Source organism: Temnothorax curvispinosus, unplaced genomic scaffold (assembly GCF_003070985.1).
Source record: "Temnothorax curvispinosus isolate PA1 unplaced genomic scaffold, ASM307098v1 QBEX01016065.1, whole genome shotgun sequence".
In the NCBI taxonomy this organism is placed as follows: Eukaryota; Metazoa; Arthropoda; class Insecta; order Hymenoptera; family Formicidae; genus Temnothorax; species Temnothorax curvispinosus.
In genome coordinates, this window is record NW_020225845.1 from 118,824 (window position 1) to 141,847 (window position 23,024).

Consider the following 23,024-nt stretch of genomic DNA (forward strand, 5'->3'; position numbering starts at 1 on the left):
CACACACACACACACACACACACACACACACACACACACACACACACTTCCGGACATTTTCTACTAATATGATTTCTCGACATTTTAGAACATTTTAAATCTATTTCTTTTAAAATCTCGAAAAAAATTTTTTTCACCATCACAAAGCTTCCTCTATGAGGAAGCAATAATTACCACAGCACATAAATTAGACGGTCTTGGTTTCAATGTACCCGACGAGTAGGTAGGCACTATGTTAGCAGGTCTTCCCTAAATACAAACCCTAAATACAAACTTATGATAATAGAGAGCTCAGAAACAGCAATTACGGCCGACTCTATCAAAACTAAATTGCTGCAAGACGTCAAGGATTCGAAGGCGGGGAAGAATACGAATAGTCAGACGGCATTTCTCGCAAAGGATCGGAAGAAAGGGCCCCGTTGTTTTAAGTGCAACAAATATGGGCATTTTGCAAATGTTTGTAGATCTAAACCGAAACAAAATTCAGGAGAAAGCTCACAAAAATCGGAGAAAAAGCAAAGTTCGTCAAAAAATGAAAAAGCATTTGTTGCGTTTCTATCTTCTCTGAAAACCAGCAACACTGGTATGTAGATTCATGCTCCTCTGCACATCTCACCAATCAGAAAACATACTTGCAGGATCACAAGGATTGCGAGAACATCGACATTACCGTGGCCAACAAGGAAGTGTTTCTGTAAAGGCGATCGGCAACGTAAAAATTCCAGTAGTGACAGACAAGGGCGTAGACGAAGTAGTAGCCAAGGAAGTGTTGTATACACCAGGAAGCGCTGCAAATTTACTATCGGTCAGCAAAATAGTAAATAAAGGTTTCTCAGTCATGTTCACACCGGGAGACTGCTACATCAGCGACGACGAAGAAACTCGACTCGCGACAATGTCGGAAGAAAACGGCATATACAGATTAAATACGCCGAGGGAAAAGGTTTACTTCGACGCTGAAACGCAGAGCTATGGCACAAGCGCCTTGGCCACTTGAATTACAGAAGTGTGATTGCTCTTAGCAAGAATTCCGCGACAAAAATCAAAATTGAGAGCACGGAAACGCCCACATGTGTACCTTGCATTAAGGGTAAGCAGCAACGACAGCCTTTACCACATAGCAAAACTCGTTCGAAAAAAATACTACAGATGGTCCATTCTAACGTTTGCGGTCCAATGGAAAATATTTCTATTGGAGGATCGAGGTATTTTCTAACGTTTATTGACGACTTTAACAGAAAAACGTTCGTCTATTTCTTGAAGGAGAAAAGTCAGGTCAAAGAAAGCATCATCGAGTTTAAAAACTTAGTTGAGAACCAGACTGGCAAGAGAATCAAGGTTCTAAGAAGCGACAACGGAATATGTCAACAAGGATTTCGAAAGGTACGTGAAAGAGTCCGGCATAAAACATCAATTCACGATTACGTATACCCCGCAGCAGAACAGCGTAGTCGAACGGGAAAATCGGACTATCATTGAGAAGGCAAAAAGTATGTTATTTAGAGCTACCAAAGATTTATTGGGCCGAAGCGGTAGCAACTGCAGTCCATCTAGGAAACAGGTCGCCGAATTCTAGCATCGACGGAAAAATGCCAGAGGAATTGTGGTCTGGATCAATTCCGAGCTTAGCTCATCTAAGAGTTTTCGGCTGTACAGCTTACGCACACGTATCGAAAGAGTTGCAACAAAAACTAGACCCAAAAGGAGAAGAACTTTTGTTCGTAGGGTATTGCAAAGACTCTAAGGGGTATCGCCTTATGGATCCGAAAACGAAGAAAATTACGAGAAGCTGTGATGTAATCTTCTTGGAGAACTTCAAGGACGAGCACAGAGACAACTTAGGTATTCTAAAATTAGACGAAGATAATAGCTCGCAAATCAAGAGTCCGGAAAACAAGATCGAACAGAAGCCCGAAGAAACGCGATGCAAAGCCAATCGAGAAACGGACCTTGAAACGTCATCCGAATATTCCGACGCCGAGGACGCTACTAGGAGTCGAACCAGTATTGGAGGTTACACCACTACACAGATCAGCGCGAACGCACAAACCAATAAATATGGACGACTATGTTACGTACCTCACGCTAAGCAGCAATACAACAGATCCGGAGAGCGTCGAAGAAGCTCTAAATTCTCCAGACAACGTTAAATAGATAAAGGCCATGGAAGAGGAATACGACTCACTTGTCAAGCATGGCACTTAGGAGCTGTTTGATTTACCAAAAGATAAAAGAGCCTTAGATACGAAGTGGGTATTTAAGATAAAGCGAGATTCAACCGGACAAACACAGCGTTATAGGGCAAGCCTGTTTGTCAGAGGCTCGGGACAAATTGAGGGCATTGACTACAATGAAATGAAACGTACACTCCAGTGGTACGATACGCGTCGATCCGGTTCCTGTATGCACTAGCGGCTAAACATGATCTCCACATGGACCAAATGGATGTAACGGCTGCGTATTATACCTACACGGAAATATTGAAGAGAAAATATACGTGAAGCCACTAAAGGAGCTTATAAAACCCGGAGACAAAAAAAAAGTGTGGCGACTCCGAAAATCCATGTACAGGCTAAAGCAGAGCAGACGAACTTGGAACGAGAAGTTCTATGAGACATTAACCAAGCTGAAGTTCATCAGAACAAGGGTCGATCCTTGTGTGTACTTCAAAAGAACCAATAAAGATATTTTAATCGTAGGCGTGGATGACTTGTTGATTTTGGCCAGCGACGAGAAGGAAAGATTAACATCTAAAAAACAAGCTGGCACAAGTATTCAACATGAAGGATCTCGGAGAGGCGAAACATCTACTTGGTATGGTCATCTCTAGAGATCGCAAAGCAGGAAAAGTCTGGTTAGATCAGAGCACATACGTTCAAAAAATTCTCCAGAAATTTAACATGCACACTACTGTAAGCCAGTTTCAACGTCGTACGATCCAAGCAACAAGTTGAGTAATGGAGCCCAAAACTACAGAAGAAATCAGCGACATGCGAAGAATCCCATACCGCGAAGCAGTTGGCAGTCTTCTGTACGCTAGCCAAGGAACGAGGTCAGATATCTCTTTCGTAGTCAACACGGTCAGCCGCTACATGCAGAATCCTGGAAAGGGACATTGGTTGGCGGTGAAGCGTATTTTCAGATACCTCAGGGGCACGTTTGATGCGAGGCTAGAGTTCAGTCAACCCCAGACAGCAGGATGTGTTGGCTATTGCGACGCCGACTGGGGCAACGATAGCGACACCCGTCGCTCCATCACGGGCAGTATTTTTCTGTTCAGGGAGGACCGATTGTGTGGCAAAGCAAAAGGCAGACCGTGGCACTATCTACTACAGAGGCCGAATACATGGCGCTCTCAGCCACGTGTCAGGAGGCGCTTTTGCTACGTACTTTGGCCAAAGATTTGGAACCGTCCATGGTTTCGTCATCAACAATTATCCTGAACGACAACAAGAGGGCTATCGACTTGTCCAACAACGGCGGATACAGACCCCGAACGAAACACATTGATATCCGTCACCATTTCATCGGAGAGAAGGTGGACTGTGACGAGGTTAAGATTGAGCACATCCCGACGGAAAGGATGACGGCTGATGCATTAACAAAGGCACTCTTTGCGCCCAAGTTTAAAGATTGTATCAAAAATATGGGCCTAATGTTTTTATAGACTTTCACTATTCGCTCATGTGGGGGTGTTAGAGTACTCTGATCAAAAATTAAAAGAAGCCTATCTTAGTTATTTTTTGTTCCACTTTTACCGCGCTTTAGTTGGCGCTCAAGTCACGCCATATTGTATGTACGTTAAGATATAGAGAGAGAATAAAGGAAGTCATACGAATAAGCACAGAAATCAGAGCGTACCCAGATAGCCAAATGCTGTGAGTTTGCTGTCATGTTGCCAACAATCGTTAATGCAACTAATTTTGACAAACTAGGGACAAGGTGAGACAGCATTATGTCTGTCGGGTTGAACTCACATGAATTCTAATTCAATTCACGGCAAATTGAGAGCAACATGTTCACACAGATTTGTTATCCGCAAAGTGTTGTTTTATATATGATAGAAACTTGACGACAACTCGTTGTCATCCACGATTAACAGCATGTTCAATGCAATTTGAGGGCAACTTCCCAGGCAGCAACGTCACGTGATTTTCACGTCAGTTTATAGCCAATTGTTACGTGAATTATCCTTTTATAATTACGTAATAATGACTTAAAAATGACAGGAATAAGTCATAGACCAATGACGACATTTCAAGACGTTAAAAACGTGACCTGTATTACCTTTTTGGCCTTTTAATGACGTTTTAATAAGAGGATTGTAAAAATCAAATTTATATACGAAATTATAATTAATTAAGAAACAGATTTGTTATAAAATACATACATTTTATATTTTGTGTTTAATTAATTATTATCAGTCTTCAAAAATAAAGGTACCATTAACTAATATAAGGTTAAATTAATCTAAAAGTGTGCTACACTTTATTATAAAAGTGGATTCCACGATACAACTGATACAAGTTGTGCAGTTCCCTCATTTATATATCGTTCATATATACTATCGTTCGTCATATTTTAAACACGAGAAACAGATCCTAACGGATGTCATCTATCGGATCCGACATTTGCACATTCTTTAAAAACGTATGACAATTTCATGTTGTCAATACTATATGTTAGCGACGACTTACAATTAAAAAACTTCATAGCTTGAAGACATATACGCAATAACGGATGGAAATCATTATATGTGTGTTGTTGCCATCATGTTTGCATCATGATGTTCAAGATGGAACGACGAATCATACATTGCTGACGTGTTGCAGACAACATAACGTACCAGTATTGCGGACAGTTTGCTCTCGAAATTGCGTCAACTGATTGCATGTATAAGCAGTCATGTACCTATATTTGTAACGTGTTCTATTTCGATGTCAGAAAATTTACAGCAAATATATAACAACATATGCAACATGGTAAGCGTTTCGTGTATCCCAAACCTCGTAGATTTTAACAAACACTATTACGAGCATATAGTCCAAAGTTCAAGCAAATACATAGAAAATCGATTAACCGGTGAATGTCCTTAAGATTTGGTTGATTAGATCCAGCTTTATACGCGATCAAAGGTCCATATGCAAAGTTCATATGTGGACCATGTAGGTAGTCTGAACTCCCAAAGTCAACATCGATTTGACATTGTGTCGATTGTAAAACCCCACTTGTACTATTAAGCTGACCCTCTTTCAATTCATAAAAAAGTTAAATTCAAAATTAAAAAAAGTGTGCAAATTAAAAACTTGCACATTGTTTCCTTATCATTACAGATTGCTATCATTGCTCCTATTTTATTTTACTCATAAAGCTTTTTCTATGAGAAAGCCAAACTATTTTCTCTCTCTTTCTATTCTTTGTGATATTTGTATTTAAAATCTTTGTCTAAAATAAGAAATAATTGAAATAATTGGAGTAATATATTAGAATGATTCATTCAATATTTAGTTTGTCAAATAAGTTGTAGTTACTTCAAGTTCCATTCGAAGAGCTTCGTCGAATCCCATTGCTGCAAATTTGGACGTACAATAATCTACCAATTTCGGAATTCCGCATTGACCGGCCAAACTGGCCACGCTCACGATGTGCCCTTTATTGTTCTCCAACATCGTTGGAAGAAAAGCCTTTACGGTCTAAAAGAGAATTAAGACAAAGGACTTATTAGTTTCATTATATACTCATTCATATTAATACTTCCAATATATAATTTTACAACATGCAAAAATTGCGCTCGAAAATTGTTAACACATACTTTATAAAATTAAAAAATAGTTTTGTGTAGGTACAAGAAAGTGTATATATTGTACATATGTACAGGGAGACACAAAAGTTCTCGGTTTTTTTTCGAAAACACTATGGGTAGTATTCATAGTCGGATCTTATTTCAAGACCGTCTTAAAGTAATGTCTTAAGTGGCTAATACGGTCATTTGATTGGCTGGTTAAGACTGCTTTTGACTAAACTTAAGACGATCTTAGATATAAGAAGATCCGACTATGAATACCGTCCTATAAGCAGTTACAAATCGGGGTAATTATCCAGAATAGGGCTTTTCTCGAATTTTGATATTTTTTGCGGCTCTCTAGATAAAAATCTTTGTTGTGACTCCGATAGTGATAATCAATCAGGAAGTCCAAAGAAAATATGTGACCTACCTATTTTTTACCTATTTTTTTAAGTATCCTTGACTTTCCACGCAAACGTTCAATTTTCTTTTATTTGAAAGTACACATGCACACATGTAGGCGGAGGTGGGTGGAAGTCCACCCTATCCACTCCTGCTTGCGGTGGAGGGGCGGTAGCTCTTCTCCTGCCTACATGTTTACTGTCTATACACACATATCAGCAAATTACTTTCCTTAGTATTGACACAAATTATTATACTTTTCAGTTAAATTTGTTAATAACTTTTTAATAAATAACGAGCGATGGCTACAACCATACTTACGCTTTCCAAAACATAAAATTGTGTATTTACTTTTCAATATACCAACTATTCTCTGCTTTAATGTGATGTGAATATCTATATGTTCGGCACAAATAGGTTTTTAGCTTGTTTGCGCTGAAAAAAATAAGTAGGTTATTACATATATATTCTTTGGATTCCCCCGATTGATTATCACTAGACATCGTATTTTTTTATGCAGAAATTTATTATTATGCAACACGTGCATGGAAAATGCTCCATTACGCACGCTACGCGTGCGTGATAGACCACTTTCCAGGCACTTGCAACATAAAATAGGGAGTGTAAGTCGTGTGTAAAGATGAAAATTCTAGCGTAAACTCCGCACCCGGGAATTTTCATCTTACCTCACTTGTTACACAAATAACTATTGGAAAATTAATAATTACAATTTAGGTTATTTATAATATCAAACATATTTATACTACAACATATACCAATATGCATTTTCTATGCAAAATATATGTAAAATAATATGCATTATACATATATATATGCAAGGTATATGACAAAATATGTTCTTGTAAAAAATTTTCTTTTATATTAATAATGTATATTATGGAAATGTTATTCATCTATGAAACTGTGTGAATACATTTTTCAAGTATATCTTTATTATTATATTTATATTGACATATAATTAATACAATTATACAGGTGTCCCAGAATTTACGGACACGGAATGCAGAACGTGATTCTCTGTGCCAAAAAAAAAAACAACTTTTTCTTTGGCAAAATTGCGTCTGTGAACACTACTTTTTAAATAAGAGCAATTTAAAGCTAACGAATGAGCGCTCTAGGTTACGCATGACTCAGGGGCGGCACGCGTATATATATATAAATATCTCAGGTAGCACATATTAGTTTCACATACGTTTTTTGAACGTATACATAGTTTCATAACCGTAACGAACCATTAAGAAACGTTTGAACAAAAATGTTTTTGAAACCATGATTTAAGAAACGTATTTTTTACGTTTCTACAGTTAACAAAAATACCTATTTGTTAAATTTTTCCTTTCAAAATTATATTTTGTTTTATATATATATATATATATATATATATATATATATATATATATATACATATATATATATATATATACACACATATATATAATAGCTTTAACAGTCTTTTTTGAAACATTTAAATTTATATTGCACTAATTATTGCACAAAATAAATCATTTTAGCCATGCACTTATATACACTTTATTTACTTACATTAATTTTGTCCTACCGGTCTTAATCTATTTGTCATCGGACAAATCTGAGCTTAGAAAACTTCCAACAGTTGCAAAATAAACGTTCTGCTAAACGTGACCATTGAAAGAACATTTATACATGTGTTCCGTTTTGAAGAACTTCCTAAACTGGTGCACATCAGTAATGCAATTAAGTTAGAGTAAGACAAGTATATTTTTTTTCACTTTAACTTGTTGCACGAATGTACACCAGTTCAGGAATTTCTTCAAAAAAGAATAGACGTCATAGATAGTATATGCATAAATTAAGCTTCTAGAACATTTTCACCCATGTCTCAAAGACGTCATAAACACATTCAAAAGACGTGAAAAGCAGGAATTTTAAATGTCTTGATCTAAAATGCCTTTATTATTAACAAAACGTTTCTATAATAGTTTTTTAAACGTTATTTTATCGGAAAAGAAACGTTCTATCGAACGTTTTTCGAATGGACATTTTTACTCATGAGAAACGTTTCTAGAAATCGGTTATAAAACGTTTCGGAAAAACGCTTATAAAACATTTCTGAAACGTGTATGTGCTACTTAGGTATATATATAAAGTTCCATGTGCACCTAGAAAAATGAATCCTTTGATCGAGTGTTAGAGCTGAACAAAGTTCACTATTATAACTTTATAATTATATATATTTGTTTTGCCCCATTTCTCGTCCGAAATATCTTCCCGCGGTGACGGCGGTAACGGATTGTACCAAAGACATTGAAATATGTCTGGAATATATTTGGTACAGTTCATTAACGACTAACAAGAAAACGTTTTGAACAGTAAGTTCCTCACTGACTTTGATGGGCTTTGGATATGTTGTAGAGTGGCGAAAAATAACAGGAGTTTGTTTTAAATAATTTAAATCAATGAAGTCCTTCAAAATGACCCTGCGACCTGACTAAGATGAAATTACCATTTAGCAGTGCGCGACCATCGTGAACAATTTTCCGAAGCGGCTTCGAAAATTTATTAAAGACAAAGGAAACAATTTTAAGCATTTATTGTAATTTTCTTTGTTTAATTTTGTTGTTAATGTTCTAATAAAGTTTTATGTTTTGTTTAAAGTGTAGATTTTTGATTTATATATCAATTTGTAGTTGCTTAATGTTTTCAAAAAAATTCCGGGAACTTTTGTATCACTCTGTATATGTATATACATAGATATATTTATAATTTTTTAATCCATTATCTTGTAAATTTAAATTTCGATATAAATAAGAATAACCTCTCAAACATTTAAATAAATAAAAAAATTATAAATATTTATTTCATTGCTCATGCTAAAAAAGAAAGCTTAAGAGAAAACAAAATCTTAAAGAGACAATAACTTCTCGACGTCGACCAAATAAATAAACTTTATTTATTTTCCTAAATTGTTGAACAAATCTTTCAAGTAGCATGTCGTATTTATTTAAATGAAATAAGGAATAACATTAGTGAAGTGAGGAATAACATATTATATAATATATTTATGCATAGCTCAAAATATTTCTATTACAGTTCAAGATGTGATTTACGTACAACAGGAGCAATAAAATTCATTGTTAATATTTTGCACATAAAAGATTAAATATAACGCTAATATCATAAAAAGTAAATCGTGCGAAGTTTTGTGTCTTTTTTATTTCTTGTAACAAAGAGACTTTGACCGAATTAGTCAAACTACCCAGATAGCAAAGCGTGTCTGAGCAAAATCGCGCAAACCTGTAATTGCTTATGATGCTGGCAACTTGCCGTACATTTGCTTCAATTGATTTCGAGTAATATGTACTTGCCGTACATTTGCTTCAATTGATTTCGAGTAATTTAATATTTGAAGCAACACGCAGGCAACATTGGATATATGTATTGCCAGCAATTTGTCGACCATAAAGCAGCATCAAATTTACTTCGCGTTGCTAGCAATATGACAACATTGTGTAATCCTATATATAAATTAGCAACATGACAGCAACAACTCTAATTTTGAATCAGACGATTTTAGACCGCAGCATAAGTTGCCAACAAGTCGCTGGCAACAAGTTGCTATACAAAATTGTTATATCGTGAAAGTATCAACTTGCCGACAAATGCGGACTTAGTTGCTACAATTCTGATAGCAGCACATATTATGTTGTCGGCAACATGCCAGCAACAATGCAGACACGTTGCTATCTGGGTACGATAAAAAACAATTATTGTGTCCATTATTTCAATTGTAAATTCAACGTCATCTTTTATGCATGCATTAATTTCACGTAAGTTATCATTCTTTACGCCGCGCCGGTAATGATGATCATCAATTATCTCACGTCATTTTTATCGAAAACAACTTACTATCATCATCGTTATCCTAATTGCGTATGCTTGACAAAGGTGTCAAGAACATCGCTTCAAGCGATTACGATTTCTATTCTAACCTTCATTTAACCTTTTGTTATCTTATCAAAAAGATGGATCTGTTTTCTATTGCTGAACTGACTGCATTAGTTCAGAGTTTATTTTTTTCCTTAATGTATGGACTAAAAAAGAACTCTGAATTTTAGTGCAGCCAGTTCAGCAATAGGAAACAGACCCATATTGTTGCATATACATATATGTAATCGATATACATATACATAGATATTTTTGCTGACAGCTGACTACAAATATCATACCTCATCTTGATAAATAGTCTTTATTCTCATGCCACTTTTTAATATATTATTATTGTTTTATAATACTATTTAGTATATTATTATTGTGTAAACAAAATTTAAGCTACAGAATATCATACAAAAATACAAATTTTTTTATAATTTTATTTTACAATAATATTATGTGAAAGGATATACATATATACATCATTATTGATTAAATTATTAGGTTCCCTCGTAATAATTATGCTTATAATTGAATCTAATACCAAGAAAGACTTCTTGATTAAAAACAAGAACGGAAAACTTGAATCGCCATGCAGTGAATAATTAACAATTAGCAAAATTAGTAAAATTTTACTACCGCACGGCTATGACATGTCCTTTGACATAAACGAATAACGAAAATGCCGTTAAATTGTATCTTACTTCTGTGAATTTAACGCACAAATATGTAAGTTTTTGATTTATGTAATTATTTTTGGACTTGTACTTATTGTCGCGTGCCATAATTTTTTATGTTCAGTTTTTAGATTCGGCGTAGTTTGGGCATTGTCTAACTAATAATATTTGTAAGTTTCTGCACGCTTGAAAAGGACCGAAATCTGCCGTCGAAACGTAGCGTATTGTGAACAATAAAATTTGCCAGTTGGGTCGAACACAATCCTTTTGCTAATTCTTGATTAAAGTTTGTTAAAAGTTGTTTACTAGAGTTTCATTATTATATGAACCAATTAAGTTTTATTATTATATATAAACGCGTTTATACGTTTATTTTTTATTTCTTTCAAAAAATAATTATTTTAATAGGATGCCTAATAATTTTGGCCAAGGCTTTATAATACAGGGTCCCAAAATTCGTGTATGTGGAATACAAGACGTGATCCTCTATTTTAAAAAAATAACAACTTTTTTTAAGCAAAATTGAGTGCAACAGTTTTTGTAAGATAGTACTAGTTAGTTTATGAATAAGCGTTCTTGTCTACACTCAGGGCCGACGCGCGCATCTCAGTCGCTCGTACCTAGCTACCTAGTCTTTGATCTTTTTCAGTATTGTTTTGTTTAAAATATGATAAAAGTTAACAAAACAAATATTGCTTTTATTCCTTACGTAACAAATGAATAAAAAAATTGTCTGATTCCATAGTACCATTTGAAAATAAAAATGTAAATAGCAATAGAGGAAGTTGGGATAATGTGAATCACTTTGAACCTTTTTTAAGACTTGAAAAGTATTAAAGATAGCTGAACTTTGTTTTTGTAGAGTTGTAATGTCAAATGTTTGTTACAACGTGTTTCTAACAAATTTCGTTTATTTTTAGTGAGTTTAATGTTATAGTAAAATTTTTGAAGGTAGATTTTTGTAAGGTAACTTGAACTATGTTGGACAAGGTAAACCACTTTATTAATCTTGTAAAAAAAATAATTTTTTTCGTATTTTAAGGCATATTAATAATGAAATAGTCTATAATATAATTATTGTATTATATTTTAATTTATTACAAACTCTAATTTTTGTGCTTTTTGTAACAATGTCATACAAATATATTTAAAACTCTTACTTACAATAGTATAATATATACTTATAGTGTATACTTATCATAATATTAATTATTACCCCTAAAAGAAAAAAAAGCAATAGAATATAAAATGCAATACTTATTATAAAAAGTAATATACAAATTCTCTCAAAATTATCCAACATCGCTATTTTTATTTCTTATCGTACATGTCATAGAAATGCTGGTCAAAGGCAATCTTAAGACTCCGTCCAGCCAATCAAATGACCGTCTTTGCAACTTAAGACATTACTTAAAACGGTCTTGAAATAAGATCTGACTATGAATACCGGCCTAAGAAGTTGTGAAGATTGACAGATTTAATTTTTAACTTTATGATACGTTGTGCCATGTTGCCGGTTTATACGTTAGATTAGGGAGCCAACAGCTAGTAATTCCACTGCTGGCCGCTAGGTTGTAACACTTTATAATATTCTAGATATTGTGATGGTTCACATTGTCCACGTGATTCGCGTTATCCCAAGTTTCTTTATACTTTGTGTGTTGAGCGTTCTATTATTCTGAATATTGCACAATTACGTATGATAGTTAAATATAGTATCACTAAACTTAAGAAATAGTTTACTAGAACGGTTAACGCATATATAAAGCATATATAATTATTATTTACTTTCTTCTTTATTTTTAGACGGTACTATGGAATCAGACAATTTTTATTTATTTATTACGCAAGGAATAAAAGCAAAACTTATTTTGTTAACTTTTATCATATTTTAATTAACCAATACAATACAGAAAGAGGTCAAGGACAATAATAGGTACGAGTGACTGAAAAGTGCGCGCCGGCCCTGAGCGCCACGAGAGCGCTTAATTCGTTAACCTGCTTTAACCTGCTCTCTTACAAAAACTATTTGTCACATGCAATTTTGCTAAAAGGAAAAGTTATTTCTTTTAGCATAAAGAATTACGTCTTGTACTCAATATTCGCGAATTTTGGGACCTGTATGTGTTGTACATTATTTTTCAACACTTTCTCTTAATATAATATTTTTACCATCTTTATAATTTTTGCAATAATATTATTACAATATATAGGGTGTCCTGAAATTAAATGTCAAAGCAATGTTCGGAAGCGTGTAGAAAAGTAGGGAATCGATAAACTAAAAAAAAAGTCCTTCAGAAATTTGTACGTTTTTGCTTCGTTTGAGGGAAAATCGCAAAAAAAAAAAAAAAAAAAACCAGTTTTCATTTTTTCACTTATTTATTTATACTTATTTATTCATGTTTTCACTTTTTTAATGAAAGTATTGTTCAAAATGTTTGCCTCTTGCAGCATTACAAGCATTGCATTTAGCACTGATAGCAGTGATAGCTCGTGTTGCAGCTAGACACTGCAGTTCAGTTGATATTGTATTTAGTGAACTGTAGCCATGATTCGGTCTTTTAGCTGCTCTCTTGAGTTGATTGGCAACAAATAAACTTCTCAGGCAGAGCTACTCGAGCCTGACTGGACATAAATTATCCACAACGATGGATTGTACATGGAAGAGCCTGTACCTTGGCCTCCGATCACTCGATCTGACAGGACTGACACACATGGATTTTTTTTTTGGGGGGGGGGGGCTTTGAAGCAAGTTTATTCGTTGCCAATCGACTCAAGAGCTATGAGAGATCGTGGTTACAGTTCACCATATCACCAAAACGGTGTCCAGATATATTTTATGAGCAGCGCTAGATGCAATGCTTGCATTGCTGTAAAAGGGCCATATTTTAAACCATATCTTCAGGAAGTAACAATATAAATAAGAAAGTATAAAATAAGTGAAAAAAAAATTTTTTGCGATTTTCTCCAAAACGAAGCAAAAATGAGCAAGTCTAAAGGACTTTTTTATCGATCCCAAAATTTCATCATTTAATTTCGGGACACCCTGTATTATTAACAACTATAAACTTTAATATTAATTAATATTAATAATATTGTTCTTGTTTTTGTCGACTTTTTAATATTCTTTTTTATAATTAATATCGTTTTATTATCTTTACTTTACATATTTTTAATCCATTCTTGAGCGAACACATTTTTAGATAAGGACATAAATAATAAATCATATTGTGATAAATATTTTGCAAAGTAGACCTACGAATTTCAAGACAAGGGAATGTACGTTATAGAAATTATCGGGAGCAATGTACTCTATTCGATATAGCAAATTTTATTATGACAGAACTATTTTGTTTTGTTTAATAAAAAGTCAATAATGAGTAATAGACATATCTAATATGTGTACAAGTGTAAAATCAGTGTAATTACACTTTAGCAAAGATTCGAAATAAACGAAAGTCTGCGAGCGGATCGTCGATTAAGTAAGAATTCGAATTAAGGAATTATTTGCATTTGGCAAGCGTGCCGCTAGCTCATGCGTGTCGCAATACACAGCAAGACTACAGCGTATCTACTACAGCACCGCTTGTCTGACGACCTATCTGACCGGTTCTTGCACCTGACCGACGCAACAAATGGGAGGAACAAAATGGAATGCCTCTCTCCGCTGATTTTTTTGGATGACTGGATGAGACCGTAGCTCGCGATACTTGAATTCCCGACTCACGAACCCGTGGCTAACTGGATAACTCAAAATATCAGTGACTCGCAAATCGCGGTCGTGAGACATCGTTTCGAAATCGACGTCTTGTTGCAAAACCTCTACGACCGAGAAGCTGAAAACGAGCGAGACCTCATTTCGCGGCGTCTCGGCAATGTCTCGACTTGAGTTTTTCTTCTTTAACAATAAGAACATTTTCACGAATAGTGCGATAGATCCCACAGAGCTATGCGGTAAATGGAAGCACGTTTATGTTATATCGACGTTCGATTTTTCGGCGACAAAATAAATATCATGAGATATAATTTTCTCCAGCGAGGAATAATTTTCCACTTACCCAAAAGTGACTCATGACGTTAACATCCATTGTCTGGATGATAAGTTTGTCCGGAGTGTCCAGAAATTTCATTCCTGTAACGATGCCCGCGTTGTTGATGAGAATCGTCACCTATAAATAATATAATATATCATTAAAGTACAATAAGTAAAATAAAAGCTAAAACAAGCGATAAAATGCCGTTTTGTATAAATTTTTCTCGTGAAGAAACGCTTGCGAAGAAGCGAGGGCTTTGCGTTCGAATATGAAAACTACGATGACAAAAAAAGATGTATAATATAATGTAAACATAAAGTGTGTCAGGGAACGGACACGTGTAATAGAACGAAAAATCATATTTCCTCGAAGTTCTTAAAACAGGTCAGGCCCAACGTATCGTAACGTTATGGTTATGGCGTAATATAGACTTTCATAATATCGTCCGCAAAAAAAAATTCTTGTCGCGCGACGAATAGCTCGGCGAGTCGTGGATTATTCGTTTCCTAAGATGATGTTTCTTTCATGCCGAATCCATTCGCAAACCGTTCAAGTTATCAAAGTTGACACGCGAATCGCGTCAAAAATCGAAACTAATAACAGAGAAAATGATCTTTAATTGATGCGATATTACAATAAATGAATTTCTTATAATTAGAGAAGAGCCTTTGACTGGTTTTTCTTTCGTTATTGTGATTTCGAGTCGATGTAATTTTGGTTAATTTAAACCTTAAGGTGCATACGTTCTTTCGGTACCTTTTAAGTGCATACATTGGTCTGTCACATTCAACGCTATTTTTCCATACCTTTAAGTATTTAAAAAAATCTAAAAAAATTCATGAAACATCTGTCTACATTGTAATGGACGATTTTATAGTCATTTTGATAAATATCGTTTATTTAATATCTTCTGACAGACTCACGAGTTTTGCAGTTACAAGTAGATATCACTTTGGCTCGGACGCCGTAGACCCACGTATGTACCTTAAGGGTTAATTTTATTAATTTTACTAATTTAATTCAATTTAATTTGGCAAATTTCTTCTCGAATAAACGCGAGAATATCATTATCACACACTGGCACATTCTCAGCGGTACTCGGGTATCAGTTTCAATCTTTTATAAAACACAATTTTAATAAAATACGCAATTGTGTTACCTTGCCGACCTCTTCCCTGATAATTTTGGCTTTTTTATATATGTCTGCCCGATCGCACAAGTCGCAAACGTAGCCGTAACACGTACCTCCGGCCGCCCGGACAAGTTTAACAGTTTCCTCGATGCCTGGAACAAAATAAAAACTGCTCGAAAACGTCTTTTACTTGACACATTTCAACAGTCATAATTGCGTGCGCCTATTACATTTTCTACTCGTTAAACAGATTTGCATTATAAAATATAAATGAAACACTGATACTACGAGTCATTAATAACAAAGAAAATCTCAAGAGAAAGACAAAGGTAACTTTGACATTGCGATATCATTATTGCTTTTTCGTTAATTTTAATCTGCTAGAATAATATTCTATTTTAGGAGAAATAGTAATGCGTTATTATCATATACGATAATCACTATACCTAGGTTGAAAAAATAATACTCTATATAAAACCGCGAATAAAAATCAGAATTATAATTATTTATTTAATTTTATCGTAAATCTAATAATTATTACTATGTTTGAGTTCGCAGACATAATGATAGCTTTAATTAATTAATTAGTTAACAGTTTTAATTTACTAATTTTTTTCCTTAATTATGTGTTAATATAAATATTTTCTTATCATTGAAAACATTTAATGTATTTAACACTTCATTTAGCATATAAGTACATTATTTGTAAAAGAAATTATATATATAGGTATATATATATATATATATATATTTATATAGGTATATGTGCACAAGAAATTAAAATTTAATATATGAATCATATATTGTGTGTGTAAAAGTCTGTGAATAGAAAGTTTCATCTTTTACAGTTCCTTTTCCGCTATTTGGCTTCTCGCCCGAAAAGTAACTGTTCTCTTCATGTGGTAGATCAAAAACATTAATACAACCATCTGCTACGATACTTTCACTGAAATCAATTTCTCTTAACAACAATTAAAACATGAACATTTTTGCTAATAATTTGATTATACAATTATATTTAAAGTTGATAAAATGTTTTAAAAGTTTCGTGAAAGTTTTCAATATAACAGGAAAAGGAGAGAAAGGAATAGATGTATAAAAAAACATTTTTATAACTTGTATGCTCTCTCTCTCTCTCTCTCTCTCTCTCTCTCTCTCTCTCTCTCTCTCTCTCTCTCTCTCTCTCTCTCTCTTTCTCTCTCTCTCTCTCTCTCTCTCTCTGTAAAAAATAGAAATAATATCATATACTTTTAAAATAATAAGCTTTAAATAATTTTTTAAGAAGCAATTCTTAAACATTTAATTTATTTTCTAAATCAAAAATCTAAAATATCTAACAAAGCAAAAAATGAATAGAAGAAAGGTATAAATAGTTAGTAAAATTCAAAAATAGTTTATTCGTAACAAATACATTAGCAAATAAATTTAGTAATAAAGTTATTTGGAGAAATACGAAAAAAGGAAGAAAGATAAATTATTTATATTTTTTCTATGTGTTTTCTTTTTTTATGTATTTTATGTATTATACCCAAAATTCGCAATAAGGTTGGAATGACACTACATTGCATTGCGTGACACTAGACATATGCGCTTACATATGCCCCTACAGGGCACGATATTCATTTGGCATTTGATTTTTGTAACGGTTTACTAGTTTGCGAACCTAACTAAGCGAACAGACTCGTAGACCTTGAACGCCGTGCTACTTCTATCGTCAAGATGAAATTTATACCATTCTTTATTTTAAAAATATCTAAAAATAAATTTTCGAAAAGTTGATTAATTTTTCTTAATGTGCAATTTATTTGAAAATGTGACACTATCGACATATAGTAAAACCTCATAGCAGAAGAAACATATAGTTTCATAATAAAGTTGATTATTATTTTACGCACAGCCGTTCATAAACAGGACGGATTAAAATTCAAGAAGCGTCGTTTCTTATACATATGTCCATGAACTCGAATGAATTCTACAGAGTGACCTTCTATTGCCATTGATCGAAAGAAAGAAACATCAATCTAAGCTGATCGATACTTGTACATAGTATTTTCGATTCTAACATTAATTCACGTAGCAAATTCACGAAATAGGAAATACGTCGATAGAATCGCGACATTGCTCATACAAATGTCGCATCAAGTATCGCTATTAGGTCTGCGCGTCATCGCGGAATGGAAGTGCAAATATCTTCGCAGTTAATTTTAAAAGTCTTGTCATAGAATGACGGTCATGAATAATAAAACGGAATACAATTAATTAAACAGATAAGAAAATAATAATAAAGATTTCTTAATCATAATAATACATTTCGGAATCTCATCTCATATCACAAATAAAATGTACACACAAGAACAAATTATGATCGATTTTTGTTGGAGAGTTTATCTAAAGAATCAAAAGATTATTTGCACAATTTAGAAGCTTTTTAATTTTTAAAAATTACTTTATTGTATTTTTTTTACAGATAACGTATTCATGTGCATATTCGATGAACTTTGAACATAATTTAATAGTAACTACTTATTGAGTAATGTTAATTGTTTTCGATCAGAGAAATCTTTGAATATTAATATGATTAGTCACTGCTTGTTAATGTCAATTGTTTTCGATCAAAGAAATCTATGAATATTAATATGTCGGCATAATACTAATTACTTCTTGAAAGAGATATGTTAAGTCAATAATCGCGATTCAATATTATCTTTTATCTCAAGACAATTGATTTTCTCATTATATATGTACGATGTACTTTATACCGTAAAAGTATATATCATGATGAATATCACTTATTTGTCAATTCGGTAAGGAATATCTTTTTTTTCTTATTCTTCCTCTTTGAATAGGCTGGAGCCTGTTTTTAACAACTTTTTTTTATGGCGCCTGTTGCGATGTTGATCTCCGGTTGTCCTTCTAGCGTTTTAGTGGTCTGGCTGGGAGTCTTTTGGACCATATGGTCTTTTGCTATCTTTACAACTCTGTTGTCATCCATTCTTGATACATGTTTATTCCATGCTTGTCTTCTTTGTTTTATCCATCTGACGATGTCCTGAATGTTGCATTTTCTTTTTATTTCTGTGTTTGGGATTCTGTTTCTGAGGGTATGTCTAATAAATGCTTTTAAGTATCTTCATTTCTGCAGTGCAGATATTCTTAGTTTTGCAGGTGTCAGCTCTGATTTCCGCTGTGTAGGTCATTATTGGTCAGACACAAGTTTTGTATATCCTGATCTTGGCCTCTCGTTTTATATGATTGTTTTGCAATAAGAACTTTCAGGCACCTTGATATTCTTATCTCTGTGTTGGTCTGGTTTTAAACATAGGTTTTTCTATCCTAATTTGCGGATATTTTTATTCCCAAGTATTCAAAGGACATTTTAATCCTAGTGAGAAATGTATAGTTGACCCGACGTCGAATCAATGCCGATAATCTAATGTCGAAATAAGTTGAAATTTTGGTTGATTCGACATCGAAGTCGTATCAAATATCAACGAACTTTCAACTGTTGTTTCAACTTTCAATGTCGGATCGATCTTCTTTAATAACAGTTTTTGTACGTTGATTTGAATCCGATTATGCTATTTACATATTTCTACTAAATTGGTTAATATCCTCAATTCTCTTATTGCTAGTTAAAAATTAATATGTTTAAAGATTAACATTTTTTTTAACTTAAACATTTTATTAACATTTAACTTAAACATTTTATATTATAAGCATCTAAAATTACATCAATTTAAAATGACCAGAATCCTTGGTCGAAACGCGGTGACGATTTGTCACGACGATTATAATCGTTGCTACACGTCAATTAAAAATTCTTAATTGTGTTAATTATTCTCTGGCGAAACAAATGTTACTTATTTGGATTAAACATTTTCTGTTAGTAGTAAAAGAATTATGCGAGTTTTTTTTATTAAACCGATTAGTGGAAGTTTGTAAACGTTATAGTTATTTATATTTTTATCGATAATAGTATTACAGATAATTTTATCTACACTGGGCAACAAAATTATCGCAACAAAAATTTACGTCAAAAATTTGCCCAACTTCAAATAAGCGTAACTTTGCGAAAAATTGTCATATCTGAAAGATTTTTTTTTTTCATTTTAAAGGGTGAAGTCTGTACTTTAAGGAACCATTGTTAGATTTTGAATTTAACCTCCCCTCCCTCCCGCCATTCTTTCAAAAGTAAGGACGTGTTACGTCGCCCCGGATGGTATCATCACTGCGTTTCCCGGGGCTCCCTCAACGTGTGCCGAGAGGGAGAACCGTGTGGTTTTAGCCGGTAGGCCATAGTACATGTATGGAATCCGGCAGGTATTTGAAGTTCGGCAAATTTTTGACGTAAATTTTTGTTGCGATAATTTTGTTGCCCAGTGTATAACAGTATTTAATTAATATGACTTTTATGTCGCATTTACATATACCAAAATGTACATCAGAGATTAACATTTTAATTTCGGTTTAATTTATCTTTTATCTTTTTTTAGTTCTCAGATTTAAGAAAATTGAAAAATAATATTTCCGATGAAGAGTAAAGTACCCTTTAGGTTCTTGTTCTAGTCTTAAAAATTTTGTTCTGAGTTGTTCCAGTGGAGAACACGATAGTTTTAAAGCGGGAAGCCTGGAACAAAATTTTTAACAAAGAAAATTAAAAAATAATATTTCCGATGAAGAGTAAAGTACCCTTTAGGTTCTTGTTCTGGTCTTAAAAATTTTGTTCTGAGTTGTTCCAGTGGAGAACACGATAGTTTTAAAGCGGGAAGCCTGGAACAAGATTTTTAACGAAAAAAATTGAAAAATAATATTTTCGATGAAGAGTAAAGTACCCTTTAGGTTCTTGTTCTAGTTTTAAAAATTTTGTTCTGAGTTGCTCCAGTGGAGAACACGATAGTTTTAAAGCGGGAAGCCTGGAACAAGATTTTTAACGAAAAAAATTGAAAAATAATATTTTCGATGAAGAGTAAAGTACCATTTAGGTTCTTGTTCTAGTCTTAAAAATTTTGTTCTGAGTTGTTCCAGTGGAGAACACGGTAGTTTTAAAGCGGGAAGCTTGGAACAAGATTTTTAACGAAAAAAATTGAAAAATAATATTTCCGATTAAAAGTAAAGTACCCTTTAGGTTCTTGTTCTAGTCTTAAAAATTTTGTTCTGAGTTGTTCTACGCGGTTAGAAATATGTTCTAGATCGACAGTTTTGTAAGTCATTTTGTTTACGAATAAATAGCCAAAAACTGTTATTTAAAAAAAATTTTTTTTTTCAATAACTCTTAAAGTTTTTAACCAATCGAACTAATACTTTGGAACAATGTTTGGAACAACTAGAACAATCTGTAGTAATAAAAAAATTTCAATTTTCGAAAAAAGGGGGGCCAGCCAAAAAAATTGTTTTTTTTATTTTATTAAAAAACTGTTGAGAATTAAGGAATATCGTTTTGGAACAATGTAGTACAAAGTCAGAACAACCTGGAACAACTTTCAAAAATATAAATTTCAAAAAAAGGGGGGCTAATTTCATACACTCCCATAAACACCGCACTGCATACAATCACGAATTCAAATGGTCGAAAACAATCTTACATTGTGAAAAACAAAATAGAAAACGCGAGATTGCTGAGATGTTTTTCATAAAACAACACAATAACACATTCAATTTGCAGAAAGACACGGATAATTTTACGGGTCATATGATATAATAATAAAGAACACTTAGCGTTGATTGTAATCATTCTACCGTTTGCCGACAAATGGTGCCGACATGTTTTCCGAAACTTATTTCTTTCTTTTACATTATTACGTTTTACTTCACGTATGACGCACAAAACACCTAAAGTTCTCTAATGTAAAAAATTTTTTGTATTTATTCCTATGTTATTACTTTAACTTTTTAATGTAATTTTAGTTTCTTGACTTTTGGCTTGCTGGTACAATGCCAGGACTAGGATCGGTTGTACGACATATGTAAATTAACACTTGAGAAGGATTAAAATTAGTGGTCGAAATGTCGTGAGATACGAATAAATCTTTTTTTGCATCAAATATTATTTTTCTTACTATGTTATCTTATTGTAGTCAACAACAAATCTATCTTATTTTATTGTAGTCTTATTGATTTCAGAAGTTTTTTAAAATATTGGATTTATGATTTGGGAATATAATTTTAACGTATGCGTAGCACTTACACATTTTGTGTTCCGGCTCCCTTACCTTTATCAAAGAGGGATGTAAAATCGAATTTAAAACTATCGTGTTTCATTATCGTCTATTTTTTGTTTACTTTTTATCCAAATCCGAGTTGATTTTCTAATTACGCAAATATTTATTTTATCTCGAAAATAATATGTTTTAATTATAACATACGTATTAAGCGAATTAATTAACTGTACGTGTAAATAACTTTTTATTTGTCATACAAATTCTTCTATTTGTCATACAAAATTCGATATAAATTTGGACCAATGTATGTTATTACTTTGTGCCATAAGCAGTTATCATCGCAAGAATCGTGTATTTTAATCATTCGACAAATGTTAAGCGTTAATATAATTGAATAACTTTATTGACGTTATGAAAAATGCGAGATTGATATGACAAGATGCATCTATTTTTGACTTGCATATAAATGTTTTATAATGCATGTTCTATAATATATTTCGCTTTTTCTCTTGTTTACAATACTATTCGTAAACAAAATCAAGTTTTAAGTGTTTAAAAGCGATAGTCAAGATATATAGGCACAACTTAAAAATTTATTTTATATATTTAAATTATTTTCTCATTTTAATTTATAATAATTGTTGTGGTTTACGCGTAACAAGCTAAAAAAACACCAAAATATTGATGTTTTGATAACTTTCACTTTCAGATTAAAGATTTTTAAGCCCCGGATACAAGATATTCTAAAATATACTACAAGATATACTAAAAACTAAATATTCGTTTGTCATAACTGTGGATTAAAAAACATAAAACTACCCACAGCAAAATATATCTGAAATATAATAAGATATCTTTATACAATTTTAAGTCGAGATATCTTATTTTCGGATATTCACGGAATAT

The 23,024-nt window shown here is 33.1% G+C and overlaps 1 protein-coding gene across 1 annotated transcript in view; it reads right to left on the reverse strand.

Annotated features, from left to right (window-relative positions):
• LOC112466353 (short-chain dehydrogenase/reductase family 16C member 6-like) overlaps positions 1-18,952 on the reverse strand; it is a 23,456-nt gene extending 4,504 nt beyond the window's left edge. The window contains exons 1-4 of the mRNA XM_025034418.1: positions 18,829-18,952; positions 15,988-16,112; positions 14,853-14,963; positions 5,532-5,693 (exon numbers count right to left, since the gene is read on the reverse strand). Coding sequence (XP_024890186.1) covers positions 5,532-5,693; positions 14,853-14,963; positions 15,988-16,112; positions 18,829-18,952 — 522 coding nt within the window. The remainder of the gene's footprint in view (positions 1-5,531; positions 5,694-14,852; positions 14,964-15,987; positions 16,113-18,828) is intronic.
• Positions 18,953-23,024: the final 4,072 nt, after the last annotated feature.